This window comes from Bos grunniens, chromosome 9 (assembly GCF_055505025.1).
Source record: "Bos grunniens cultivar Pamir isolate PY7600 chromosome 9, Bosgru_T2T1.0, whole genome shotgun sequence".
NCBI classification, from domain to species: domain Eukaryota; kingdom Metazoa; phylum Chordata; class Mammalia; order Artiodactyla; family Bovidae; genus Bos; species Bos grunniens.
The window spans coordinates 67,091,496-67,106,676 of NC_141173.1; the positions used below are offsets into that span (position 1 = coordinate 67,091,496).

Below are 15,181 nucleotides of genomic sequence, written 5' to 3' on the forward strand. Positions count from 1 at the left end.
CCAAGGGACTCTCAAGAGTCTTCTCCAACACCACAGTTGAAAAGCATCAATTCTTCAGTGCTCAGCCTTCTTCATAGTCCAACTCTCACATCCATACATGACCACTGGAAAAACCATAGCCTTGACTAGACGAACCTTTGTTGGCAAAGTAATGTCTTTGCCTTTGAATATGCTATCTAGGCTGATCATAACTTTCCTTCCAAGGAGTAAGCGTCTTTTAATTTCATGGCTGCAATCACCATCTGCAGTTATTTTGGAGCCCAGAAAAATAAAGTCTGACACTGTTTCCACTGTTTCCCCATCTATTTCCCATGAAGTGGTGGGACCGGATGCCATGATCTTCGTTTTCTGAATGTTGAGCTTTAAGCCAACTTTTTCACTCTCCACTTTCACTTTCATCAAGAGGCTTTTGAGTTCCTCTTCACTTTCTGCCATAAGGGTGGTGTCATCTGCATATCTGAGGTTATTGACATTTCTCCTGGCAATCTTGATTCCAGCTTGTGCTTCTTCCAGCCCAGCGTTTCTCATGATGTACTCTGCATAGAAGTTAAATAAATAGGGTGACAATATACAGCCTTGACGAACTCCTTTTCCTATTTGGGACCAGTCTGTTGTTTCATGTCCAGTTCTAACTGTTGCTTCCTGACCTGCATACAAATTTCTCAAGAGGCAGGTCAGGTGGTCTGGTATTCCCATCTCTTTCAGAATTTTCCACAGTTTATTGTGATCCACACAAAGGCTTTGGCATAGTCAATAAAGCAGAAATAGATGTTTTTCTGGAACTCTCTTGCTTTTTCTATGATCCAGCAGATGTTGGCAATTTGATCTCTAATTCCTCTGCCTTTTCTAAAACGAGCTTGAACATCGGGAAGTTCATGGTTCACATATTGCTGAAGCCTGGCTTGGAGAATTTTGAGCATTACTTTACTAGTGTGTGAGATGAGTGCAATTGTGTGGTAGTTTGAGCATTCTTTGGCATTGCCTTTCTTTGGGATTGGAATGAAAACTGACCTTTTCCAGTCCTGCACGGTGACTAACTTTTAAACCACTGAGAGTTTTTTGTCTGTTTGTTTTATCTTTTCACTTTTTCGACATCCCAACTTTTGGTCCTTTACTTTTCTTCCCTTAAATTCTAATTCTCAGAGCCCTCAAACAAGTGGTCTCATTTTCCTTCGACCTTTAGTATATTTGCTTTTTCAGTGACCTCCAAGCTCACGGAATCCACTGCTCACATACTTTTTCCACTTACTGTTTTGAATTCCTTAGAGCTGGTTTCTAAGCACCTCATTCCAAGTGAGTCCTGCTACAGTCAGGGACTCCTGGCTTATGGAGAAAAAGAAAAACATTCATTTATTCCGAAGAGATCTCTGAGGCCATGTGCCCCAGTATCACAGAGCCCACATTACGTTCCCAGTCCTCAATACTCCCTGGCAGAACTGCTGGTCTTGGACGACACTGATCAACTCTTCTTCTATTAATCTCAAGGTGAACTTACTCTTTCCCATGGGCTTTGCTAAGCCTTAGACTTTATAAACATATTATTTTTCAGTCCTCACAAACTAACACATTTTCATGTTTTGGAGATATAGAAAACCAAACATTTCAAAGGACAACTGTGCTCTTCTACAAAGTGTACACATACTTGGTAGATCATGTGCTGCTACTGCTAAGTCACTTTAGTCGTGTCCGACTGTGTGCGACCCCATAGACGGCAGATTATGTGCTAGATCCTGCCTAATCTTGACTGCTGGAGATCACTACATAAACCAACATGCACTGACACAGAGATTACAAATCTACATCATGAAATCCCACCCTCAATACATTTTTCTTCTTTAAGACTACTGAACTTTTCTGACCTGTAGAGAACTGAGTTGTGGGATCAGCAGAAGCCAGGAAAAGGCCAACACAGGTAAAGCAAAGACTAAAATCTGGATAATCAAGTATAATTTGAGAAACTGTGATCCTCAAAAATAGTCAATAAGTTATTAACAACATCATGTGCATATTAATTATCCCAAGATTCTTAACTGAAGATTGATTTCTAATTGCTTTGACCAAAAAAAAAAAAAAAGGTGAAATTACAAGTGAAGTGTCAGGTAAACACAGGCTCCACCCTGTTTTTCTTATTGGTTTTTGCAACATAATAATTCCTTCTATTTTGCAAAAATAAAGATAAGCCTCTACTCTAATTCTTTTATTTCCTCCTTTCAACTTTTCTTCCTTTCATTTCCCTAGATTAGGTTCATTTGGCTTGCTTCCCATCTCCTTTCCAGATCCATGCTGGACCTGTGAGTTGTCTCCAACAATCGAGTCTTGAATCTGCAGGAAACAAGAGCAGGATACGTGCGAGTGCCTCAAACAAGCTCTACACTCTCAGCTGCACATCCATGCTGCATCAGTGATTTCCAAGCCGCATTTACAGCGGGTGAGCTGGCAAAAGTCCACCCACCACTCTTTCATCAGAAGTGAACTCAGAGTCAAAAGGATTTCAATCCAAATCCACATAAGAAAGCTGGTCCTGTTCCTTTCTGGTGGCAAAATGAATGAGCCTTGACAAGGAATGTAAATACTCTTGTGAACAGGCAGTTCTCAGGCAGTGCAAATTTTTTGCACAATTATAGACATATTTACCTGATGCCCATGGACAGTGGGAATGGGTAGATCTGATTTTACTAAATGGTGAGCCCCAAAACATGCTGATAGGAGATAAACTGTCCTGGGTTTCAACCATGCTGTATTCAAAGAAAGAATATTCTTTTCTTTCCAAGGTGCCCTTACATCACAAGGGATTTCATAAAAGGAACCAATTATGACACAACTCTCCCGGGAAAGGAAATCCTTCTAGTCATGGTATTATGCTGCTGCTGCTGCTAAGTTGCTTCAGTCGTGTCTGACTCTGTGTGACCCCATAGACGGCAGCCCACCAGGCTCCCCCGTCCCTGGGATTCTCCAGGCAAGAACACTGGAGTGGGTTGCCATTTCCTTCTCCAATGCATGAAAGTGGAAAGTGAAAGTGAAGTCGCTCAGTCTTTGCGAACCCATGGACTGCAGTCTACCAGGCTCCTCCATCCATGGGATTTTCCAGGCAAGAGTACTGGAGTGGGGTGCCATTGCCTTCTCTGCATGATATTATAATCCACCTCAATTTATCCTCTCAGTATGTCTAACCTCACACACCTGAAGAAGCAGAATATCTGACTGATGACTTAGGGCTCCTGTTTGTAGCGTGAAAGGATGCCAAGTGTGACATATTCTTTTGAGAGTACATTTGATGGCTTCTGAAAGAAGGACGGAGAGTCTGCAGACTCTCAGGATAGCTTTAAGAAGGAAGAAATAGGGAAGGAAGGAAGAGGAGTGTCCTTAAGGAAAATCCCTTATGGAAGGCCTAAGTTTAGAAGCATGCATCTCACTGATGGTAAAGGAACTAAGTATACTTAGGTCAAATAAAATTCCTCTATCTATCCCTTCTTCACCATTACAATCTTCCTTCTGGACGGGACCTTGGCTAACCATGCTGCTATTTGAATCATTTAATCTGGTGGAACAAAACGGGGTGGGTACATGGGTGAGAAGGGATGTGCCTGACTTACTCTGGAAAGCCAGCTGGTTTTTAAAATTGGTCAGCAAACTATGACCTTATAAATCTTCTTGTTTTCCAGTCACATTTTAAAGGAAAAAGACAAGATTAATAATTCCCTATTATGTTTGCAATACAATAAATGTATAAATTTAGTATCAAATTTTAAAATGTGTTATTTTCATAAGACACAAAACTAGAACCACATTTTAACTAATTTCTGAAAACTACTAGAATTTATCAGAGAATTTACAGGGAATTTTATGCAGAACATCATGGTAAAAGCAAGCATATTGGACTGCATAGCTAAGGGAAGGGACTCATGGAGAGGAACAGACAGGGTGCCCAGCTATTGGTGCCTTGGTGTTGCAACCAAGAACTGAGAGGAAGGTGGGAGTTTCTGAGATATCAGTGGGTACCGCTCACTTGGGAATCTTTATGACCTAAACGTGTATTTAGGTGAATCTAGTACCCACTCTTTAGAGAGGATCAGACAACCTCAGACCCACTCATCTGTTCAGAATTCCTTCCCTACTAATTTCTTACTGGTTTCATATCTCTGGAGAACTCTGAGTAATATGCAACCAGTCACTATATCCAGCACTGAATTTGCCCCTAATGTGTTTGAATGTTCTACATTTTGCTCTGGTTTCCTATTAAGACTCTGCTGGGAAATATTCTTTTTGAAAAATATGATAAAAATAAAGAAACAATCACTTCTCATGTAGTATATTTTAAAAGAGAATCACTTAATCTCTTATTTTTGCCATTAGAGATCATCTCTTCAGCAATCAGATTGTTCACAGATTTTGGTTTCTATCTACCCATATTTTTCTTTGCAAAATAAGCATTTTAACCTATACCTGAAGTTCAAAGCTACATAAATATTCCAATTCATAACAGTAACTCAGTCCTTTAAGTATATGACATTTCAACCCATATGAACATGTGAAAATATCTCCTTGTAAGTGCTGTATAAACATCCGGATAAATCTTATCCTATTGTATCACCCTGTACTTTAGAACTGAAAGTCTAATCTAAGCACATGACCACAGCCACCTGCAATGTAACAGATGATGTTCTCAATATAAGATCATGTTGCTATGGCATCAGTAAACCACGATTTTACAAACCCTCTTGTCCACCTTGAACATTTTTAAGAGAAAAGAAAGTATTAATAATTTCTATTACATAAGTTTGCACTGACCAAAGATATAAATTCAGTAGCAGGAGTAGAAATGAATAATTTAATAGTTTTGTAGTATATAAAAGTAGAGCTTTGTTTGGACTAATCTCTGATAATTCCCAGAATTTACCAGTATACTTTGCAGTATTACCAGTACATTTTTGCAGTTCACTAACATGTACCAATAAAAGGAATATGAGAGAACAAAATGTAACAGCAATATTTACCTTTTCAAACTAGTACAAGGTGCTAGTTTATTTCGCAGTATACCAAGTACACATATATCTGTGACATGTGTGGAATAAATTCTACAAAGCTAGAGGAATTTACCAGCCCCTTTAGATTATCTCAAGCTATTTCCAAATCCCCAATAAACAGTGAAACAGAGTTTTGTATTCTGCATATGTGAACTTGGCTGACAACAAAGATTTGCATAAGACATTCTATCCCCATGAGGCCAAGTTTTGTTTTTTTTTCATTAGTTTCTATGAATTAATATTCCAAAGTCTCTGATGTAGACAGATTGTTTTCCCCAACTTTTACGATATCAAAGGTATCTAAGCTGAACCTCAAAGGAGACAAGACATTCTTATAAATCTTTTGCAAAACTGTTGTACCCTATAGAGAAAGAAAACATAAACACATTTAAATAAAGATGAAAATCAAAGGTTTGTAGTTTAGAAAATCCCTGATTACATCCTCAGGTAAGATAAAATGCTGACCAAACAGCCACATCTAAGAGAAAAGTTCATAGAGTAATTTCCCATCTACATACCTGTTTCCAACTGCTGCTATACCACAGACTTGGTGTCTTAAGACAACACCCATTCATTCTCTCATAGGTCTGGGGCCCGGAAGTACAAAAGCAGTATAACTGGGTCAAAATCAAAGTACTGGCCTGGCTATGATCTCTTCAAAGGCTCTAGGGGAGAAGAGGTTCCTTGTCTCTTCCAACTTTGCTGACAGTTAGCATCACATCACTTCCAATCTCAGCCTGTGTAGTCACACTGTCTTCTTTTCTGTATGTTAAGTCTTTACTTTCCCTCCTTGTTATAATAGACACCCAGTTAATATAGATAATCTCCTCCTGTTCAGAGGCTTAACTTACTCAAATCTCCAGATATTCTTTTTGCTTATGAGGTAACATTTACAGGTTCCAGAGATAAAAACTTGATATTTTTAGGTGGCTATTCAGCTTAGCTCAGTGGGTGAAGAATTCACCTGCAATGCAGGAGACACGAGAGATGCAAGTTCGATCCCTAGGTTGGGAAAATCCCCTGCAGAAGGGCATGGCAACTCACTCCAGTATTCTTGCCTGGAGAATCCTGCGGACAGAGGAGCCTGGCAGGCTATGGTTCATAAGTTTGCAAAGAGTCGGACACAACAGAAGTTACTGAGCACACATTGTTCAGCCTAATAAAATCAATATGCTTTCCAATGTATTTTAAACAGCATTTTTCAAGACACACGTGTTAAGTAAACAAGAGAATCCCACGGGAAAGAAATCAAAGTGATAATGCTGAGTCGAAGGGAACCGAGAAGACAGAGATGATCATTTACCACCTTTGACAATTCCTGTCGCGGGTCTGCTTCTCTTAATTCCCATTGTTAGTTATTTGTTTCTATTGCTAACAGAACCTCTCCTCATTGGAAACATATTCATACACATAGTACCTAAAGAGATAAGGGCCTGCAATGTGCTTCAAAACTTTATTATTCTATATGTATATGAACCAAAATCGTCTTTCCTTTAAATCAGGTAAGATAACACAATCCAGGCATAATAGCTATTTCTCAACAGATGAAGGGCTGTATTTGGAAAAAATCTGAGAATCATTCATGTGCTCCAACCTTATTTTCACAAAGTCCTTAATATAATGAAAGGAATCCAATACCTCACTTCCTCATGCTTTCTGATATGTTCCAAACATACACATTTCGAGCTGCTGTCCTGCCTCGTCTTTTTGTTGCAAGGCCTTTGTTCCTTCAATGTCTACCTCCAATCCATGTTTCTATAAACGCTTTCACCACTTGCCTGGTAACAAATTAACACTTCATGTATGAAAATCTCATGATCTTTTAAAAATATCTTCTTAAAATTAGAATCTCATAGTCTTTTTTTAAACGGTCTTGATTACTATTTGATTCATACTTAGTTAAATATATGTGTGTGTTCCCCATTACACTATAAGCTCTGTAAAGGCAAGGAAGGGCTGTCTTATTCAGGACTAATGTTCTCTCACCTGTTCCCCATCTCTCCCCATCCACATCTTGCTAGAGAGACTTTCATAGTGCTGAGGTTCTATAACTGTTCAACTGACTAAGCTTGTTCTCTTTGGGTAAAGTAGTTCTGACTATATGACTTTGCTTCCCCAGTCAAATTACAAAGGAGAAAGATTACCTCTTCTTAGTAAAAAGGATAGTTACAATGATACTGTTAGTTAGCATTTTATATATATATATATATATATATATAATATTTACATATAGTTCTTAAGGGTTTGAATGACTAAAGAGGGCAAGCTTTATACTGGAAATTGGTTATTTTAAAATAACTACCCAGAATAAAAATTATCATTTCAAAGAAGAGCAATAACTGTTAAAGTAGTCCATTATAGTCTTTCAAATGATATAATTTCTTTCAAATATATAATTTCTCTGGGAAAACAACAGTCTTTTAAAGTGCATATTCAAATAATACATACTCTTAAAATAGCACACCATTTTAAAAGTTTCAAAATATAAAAGATCATAGATAAATTTATGTTATCCAAACCAAGCAATATGGCATCTTTATTTACTCAACAAATACCTACATGGTTTTACATGCCAGGCACTGGGTAGTTGTTGGGGATGTATCAGCCTGTAAGATCTAGAACTCAGCTTTTTAGCTTAAAGGACAAAAGAGTACACAACTAACTGTGATCAATCTTCTGACATAAAAAACAGGATATCATAAGAACACTCTAATCTAGTTTGGGGAATAAGGAAAGGATAATTATACAGAGGCCTCAGGGTATGTGCCAGTGAGATAAAGATGATACTGCAGTCATAGGGCTGCAGCTCTGAAGAGGGCCTGACATAGAAGAAACAGGTTTTCAAGGCATCCTAGTATAGAATTGTAGTGTAGCACAGTATAATGATTGCAGCTGTACTGAAATCTTCTAGCAAGAGTATGGGGAAGGCGGCCCAGGTCCAAGCCCTGAGTAGTGATTAAAAATGAAGGTAACATGTTGGGTAAGCATTTCGGGCAGGTTCAAAGGCCTTCTTGCAACAAGAAATTCAAGACAGCTTAGTGTGGCTAATTAGTAGTAAGTGACACAGGCCACAGTTTAACACTAGGTTACAACCAGATAATGCATGGCTTTGTAGGGCAGATTAAAGGCTTTAACCTTTATTTTAACAGCATTTGGAAACCAAAACAAGTATTTTAAAGTGTCATAAACAGATCTGTATTTTTCCATGCTCTCTCTGCCTATCATATGAAGAGTCAGTAGGAAGAAGGCAGTGGCATATTGGAAGGACCAGCTGCAGTGATACTATAGTGCTTCAAGCAAGAGATGAGAGTAGCTTTGAACTAGCCGCAGTGGACCTGGGGAAGAAAAGCAGGCAGATTCCAGAAGTGTAGGCAGTGGACTAATTGTGCTTGGTAACTGGCTGGATAGGGGATGTTAGGAAGAGAAAAAAACCAAGTATCTGAGGCACTCAGTGGATAGTAGTGATAGAAACTGAGATAAAGAACACTGGACTAGGGGCAGATTTTAGTGGTGGGGGGGCGGAATCAGGTTAGTTTTGACCTTGAGTCTATGTGCCAGCAAGAAAGATATGACAGCTACAGGGCTGTAATTCAGAAGAGATATCTAAGAGATACAGGTCTGAAAGCCATCTTAAAACTGAGCATGATTGCAGCTATGGTAAAGTCTTGTACAGTGAATACAAGTAAGAAGAGAAGACAGGCCATTATCCAAACCCCAAGAAACACCAAAAAAGGAGGAAAAGCTAACAAAACATGCTAAGAAATTGTGGATGAAAAAAAATAGAAAACCTAACCAACCGCGATAGTTGGTTATTATGGAAGAAGCCAAGGAAAGCAAAACTCTTGGCTTAGTCCTGTTCTAAGTTTGGATAAACAGGGGAAGTATTTACTCAAAGGTTATTTTTAATTGTTATTTTTCAGTCTGAGAACTAGAGGGTAAGGGACATGTTTATTTGGCTTATTCGGACATTTTCAGACTGTAAAAAAGACTTAATTCCTTTGTTAATAGAAATAATATATATATTATTTTAAATGTCATGCACTGAATAAAGAGTTACTAAGTATGATATATCTAAAGCTTATAATCCACTTACAGATAGCAACTAGAAATTGACAAGGAGAATTTTGGGGGAAAAGTTGATAAAGCAGTTGATAATTTATCAATAGTTCTCTGAAAGTTTATGGTCCATGAAACTTTCATCTACATATGTGGTTGTGTATTATAATGATGAAAATCATATTATGTCTTGTTTGTATTTTTAAGAGATCTCTATCTAAATATCTTAGAATAACTTTACAGACTTGTTCTGCTGTTATTAGAATAGCCAAAGAATCAAATATGACATCGTTTTACACATCAAAAAGGCAGCAGGAAAAATTGCCATGTACTCTGGGCAAGTTATTCTGTTTTGTTGAGACCCAGTTTTCTCAACTTGGGATAAATCTTCTCCAGGTTTGTTTTGAAGATCACTGAATATACATTTAGATCACTGAATATATATCTGGAAGTGCTTTGCATGTATATGGAACTTACATTAAGTATTAATATTATGGAGTAAAAAAGATACTGACATGCAGTTGCAACACATAACACAGTTTGGTAAGACTATATAATTTTGAAAAAATATTGTCAGCATTTTTTTACATAGAATGTCTCATGCAAACCTTTTAAAAACTATTTTTAGAATGAAGCAGGGATTCAGTAGTAGATGAGGAAGGTATTAATCATCTTATATTGCTTCCCTTCCCACTGCAATAAATAGAACATATCCTCACAGTGAAACTGTGGCTTACCCGACACTCTAAACATCGCCCCATTTCACTCATTCAGTTTGTATTTGTTAGTTCATTTAATAAATAGTTTTGGGTACCTGCTGTGACAGCCGCTGAGGGCAAACTCAGGGTGACTGAAGCTCTGCTCTCATGGAGCCTGCAGTCCAGAAGAGGAGGTAGACATTACACAAAAAATTGTAACTGAGTTCAGTGCCACAAAGGAATAAACGATTCACTTCTTCTCCAGCCTTGCCATATATTTCACGGCACCCAGAGAACTCTGGATTCTTGAAAGTTCTCACCACTTGTTTCACAATTTACACCAATCACTTGTGTGGTCCCACTAATGCACACAGCTAATACCCACTTTCACTTAAGACAGAAGAAAACATTGAACTATCACCATGTGATGACTAAAGCATTTTCACTTATTCATGGTTTCTTGGAATAATGCATACATCATTTTTCTTAGAAGCAGATTCTAAGAAAACCATGATTCCCCATAGACAGAACTGTTTGTCCATGTAGAAACAGGTAATTATTGTCTGACTGTTCATTAGTTTATTCACTGAAGAAATATGTACACCGGGTAAAAATATAGGTCAAATGGCATAGTTAGCCACATGAAAATGAGTAAGAAAGCACCTGCCTTCAATGTGTTTTCCAGGATATTGTGTGCCCAAAAGTCATAGAGACCTTTAAAACAATTTTTTTAAGCAACTTCCTCTGTTGAATGAATGATTACTTAAGAGCTTCATAAATGCTAAGTTCTTTTAATATATTATTTCAACTAACTTTCACAAGAACCTACAAGGCTGGTAAGGCAGATATTTGTATCTTTATTTACAGATAAGGATAAGTCACAGAGGATGGCATCACCTCTTCCCTGGTCTATCTGGTAGTGCTTCCCTTACTGAAGTTTCTGATTCCAAGTTCTGCTTATCTTGATCTATCTCCAGCATTCACGTGTGGCTTTTCTAAAACCCAAATATGATCCTACTATTGGCCTGTTTAATATCTACAAAATTTTCAGGGAAAATGAAAATGATAATGTAATTTAAAGTAAATAACAGTATTTAGCCACCTAAAAGGAAAATATATCATATGGGAGAAACTCATGATTCAACAATAAGTAAAAGTAATGAGAAATCACAACTGCTACAATTTTGGAAAATATGTAAGCATTTGATCAGAGAAAGGAAACAAGCAAAAATGATAATAGTTGTTTAAGGATATTGTTTCAAGACACTTTTTATTAATAAGCTGTTTTAATAATTTTTAAAGCAGAGGAGAAAATGAAACCCTGAAGAATTATTGATAGCTGACCCCCACTCTCAAGATTAAGTTTAATCCTGACTCTTAAAGGACTATGGAAGAGTATAATCCTTTCATAACTCTGCATCAACATACCTTTTAGCCTAATTTCTCTACATATTCCTCCCTAAACATTTCATTAACTTTGCTTATACTGGTCCCTATTTTAGAAAAGGTCTCTGGTCTTTCAACCAGCTGAAGTGTCATTTTGCACAGCACTCTGCTTTTTGTCTTGGCAAATTCTGTCATAATTATTGGCTCATTTGTCAGGCTCTCTCCCTATTCACAATCCACTGAGAGTATGAGCCACATCTTATTTTATTTTTCAATGTGGCAGAGAGTAGGTGTGCAACATAATTATGTTAATTAAATATTCTTATATACTTCCATAAGTGAGAATGTTTGCTCTTTTGACATGATGTCTTGATAGTTTCTGATGGCAGATAAGGATGGTAACTGGATTTCATTTTGACATTATCATTCTGCTCCCCTATTCTGCCAACTTCCTAAATCTTTAGTGAGCTAAGATTTCCAACTTAAAATAAGGTTAGAATTGTGTAAGACTACTTGTGACTTCAATTATCCATATTTCACCATGAGAACATGGCCAGCAGAGGGTCAATTTTTTAAACTTTGCCCACTCTTCAAAATACTTGTGAGCATTGTGTTCCAGAAGTGCTGATACTGAGAAGAAGGGATAAAGAAAACAGGATTTGTGCCCTCCAGTGTATCACTTGCACTATGTTAGATTCCTGAGAAGCAGAGCCTGGGACAAGGATTTGGGTACACATGACTTAAATGAGTGCTTTCAGGAGAAAAGGAGAGGAAAGCAGGATCAGACAGGGAAAGAAGCTGGGTAAGACTGTGGTCTCAGCTGGAGTCTAACTTTAGCCTGCTCCCACTGGGGAGAGGGGTGAGGAGCGTGAACTGCCCCTAAAGTTGACTTCACCTTGAAATGAGGGAGCTGGCTTCTCTACCTCCATGTCAGTTAGTTGCTGCCAATAGGCTGCCAGAGTTGAGAGGTGAGCACATAAAGCCCTTGGAAATGCAAGTGCTTTGGAACCAGAAATGATTTTGAGGGCAGAGGGGAGTTGTGAGCCACAGGCAGCTAACACTCACAGAAACTGGGGAATGGGTCCACAGGCTTGGTGAAAGACAAAGCACGCAAAGTGAGAAGAGTCACAAAAAAGTACAACCTTCAAATGACAGCATAACCGGCTCTTTAAAACACAGACTCTAAAGCAGCAAGAGATATTTTGAATGATACACATCTTGAGATTCCTTAGTTAGCCAGTAGTGTTTCCAGCTCAGCCAGAAGCTGTTCATATTTATCTGTATATCCTGACGTTATCTGTAGACGGTCCTTAAAACCTGATTCTTCCCTTAGGTGATTGTGTCATGTGAGACATGGATGTTTCTTAGCTCCTGTTTCTAGCTGTGCATCTTGAAATTGCTTCCTTGGATTATTTTAATCTTATCAAAGCCTTCATATGTGTGACTCAGACGAGAAAGGAAAGTTTCTCCATTTCCACAGAATCAGTCCTACATGGTTGATCAGATAGTGGCTAAAAGTATTCACTTAAAAGCAGCTCATTCTCTGCACAAAGCATGTGCACATCAGGTCTGCTTCTTATTTCCATAACTCAGAGATCAAATTCAAGAAGAATTTCAAACTGACATGAAAGGAGTTCTCTTCAAAAGCTGAAAATGTCATTTGTTATAGGCTGTACTAAAATTTTTGCATGGAAATTGTTATAAACACCTGGACACTGCATGATTGAATAGCTGAATTTCAGCAGTCATTTTTATCCCCTAACAAATATTTACTGGACACTCATTAGGTAAAGAAAGACACTAAATATATGTCTGGCAGATGAAATGAAAGTCCAGATTTGGAACTTATATTATACACTGCCAAATCATAAAAACTTTTAATAGCAAGGAATTTAAAAAAAAATTAAAAATAAAAAAAATTAAAAATCTGATGTAGAAACCCAAGAAAGGAAATAAATGAGAGAGCAGACACAGTAGCTGAAGTAGTGATAAGGAAGCTAAGCTTTGAATGCTCTTTAACTTCATCTTGCCCCACATCCTTAAAAACCACTTATCTAACTGAATTTAAAGTTTAGGTAATGCTGTTGACTGGTGATTTGGCTAGAGCCACACAACTTGATTTGTAAAACTCGGATTGCCTGATTCCAAAGCCTGGTGCATTTTTTTTCCCCACATTACAGCTTAAAGATATGGCTTTTGTCTTCTGAAACTTTGCCACTTGTCTGGAAATAAAATGCACAAAAAGATAATACAAGTTGTGTGACGATAACACTATACAAATGCTGCAGACTAAATGGTGGAACTTCAGAAGAGGAGAGATGTGAAACTGAACTCTCCTGAGTCACTCTCAGAAAAAAACTAATGAAGTAACTTCAGTGTCAGTATAAAATTTCTGAATGTTCTATGTAAGACTAGACTGTGGTAATTACCTTTTTTGTGGGGGGTTTTGCAAGGAGGAGACAGATAATGAGAAAAAGCCAAGTAATCAAACCTTTATTTTCATTTTTAAAAATCACCAATGCTTCTGTTCTCCAATAACCCATTCCCCTAAATGTTTCTGCAATCAGAAACATTGAGCCTTTCTTCCTTTTCTCATTTTCCTTATCTTTTCCTTTGTATTTCAGTTTGTAGATTTTGAACTAAGATAGCTTGTGCTGGTGCATGCTAAGTCACTTCAGTTACATCCAATTCTTAGGACCCTGCAGAATATTGCCCAACACCCTCCTCTGTCCATGGGATTTCCTAGGCAAGAATACTGGAGTGGGCTGCCAGTTCCCTCTCCAGGGGATCTTCCAGATCCAGGGATCAAACTCCTGTGTTTGATCCTGCGGCTCCTGCATTGCCGGTGGATTCTTTACCACTGAGCCATATGCGAAGCTCTTTAAGATAGCTTAAGAAATACTAAAATTCAAAGTGACTAAGAGATGTGTCACCCACTTACTTTCTTTTTCTATAAGAAAAGCACCTGACCTGTTGGTCTAGTGACCTGTTTGAATTAAAGCACTCAAGGTCAGGCCCTGTCTTTGGCTGCATCTTTCCCCTGGAGAAGGAAATGTCAACCCATTCCAGTATTCTTGCCTGGAGAATCTCATGGACAGAGGGGCCTGGTGGTCTAAAGTCCATGGGGTCGCAAAGAGTGGGACACAACTGAGCAACTAACACACAAGGACCTTTAGGGTCAGGTGACAAGCTGGCAAGCTGCACTGCTTCAGCCTCCAGCAGGGGGCAGTCTAGCAGCAGTCACAAGAGCAGAAGTTCAAGTGTTTCTTCCTTGTTTTGCCTGTTCTTATCTGAAAATCCTATCTGCTTTTGACCTCTGACCTGTTCCTAATTACCAGTTTCTGCAGAAGACAGACTTTGGTGGCTTCCTCTGGCTGCTGCCTCTCACCTCCAGCATGTAAACTTGCATCACCGACTCAATGGACATGAGTTTGAGCAAATTCCAGAAAATAATGAAGGGCAGGGAAGCCTGGTGTGCTGCAGTCCACGGGATTTTAAAGAGTCTGACACAGTTTAGCAACTGAACAACAACAACAAACAGGAGTTTCACTATTTTGTTAAAAGTTTGTAAAGGTCACTGCTCCAATAGCTTCATCAAGTCATACTTCTAGGACAGTAATTCTAAACTCTGATTATAATACATGAAATTTTCAACGAAATATAAAGGCCATTATTATAATGTCTTACGCGCCTATAAACTGATTATAATTAAACTTAAAAAATCAAGCATCAAATACAAACAGTCAAACTATCAGGGTGAAAACATTCACCTCTTTAAGAGGATGAATAAATGCAGTAATTCTTATTTCCAAGAGTTGGAAGGTTATGTAGGATCTACAGTTTTTTTTTTTTTAATTTTAAATCAGTCCCATGGAGAAAGGAGTCAATCACTCCTGGTGCAGATGTAGGTCTGGCTGCTGAAGGAATGTTGTCGGCAGTGAGGTTCACCATGTGAGAAGCAAAAGCACAGCCAGGATGGAATTTCTGCACTTGACAACAGGTCTTATTCGGGTTGAT

General features: G+C 38.2%; 1 protein-coding gene across 10 annotated transcripts in view; it reads right to left on the reverse strand.

The window, feature by feature from the left end:
- The window catches only part of PTPRK (protein tyrosine phosphatase receptor type K), a 619,180-nt gene that overhangs the window by 65,799 nt on the left and 538,200 nt on the right, over positions 1–15,181 (reverse strand). The window contains exon 14 of one of the 10 annotated variants that reach the window (XM_086317877.1): positions 2,185–2,322. The exons of the other annotated variants lie outside the window; for them this stretch is intronic. Within the exon in view, the coding sequence (XP_086174003.1) occupies positions 2,246–2,322 (77 nt within the window). The 3' untranslated portion in view covers positions 2,185–2,245. Of the gene's footprint in view, positions 1–2,184; positions 2,323–15,181 lie in introns of those variants that run through there. 10 annotated transcript variants of the gene reach the window in all.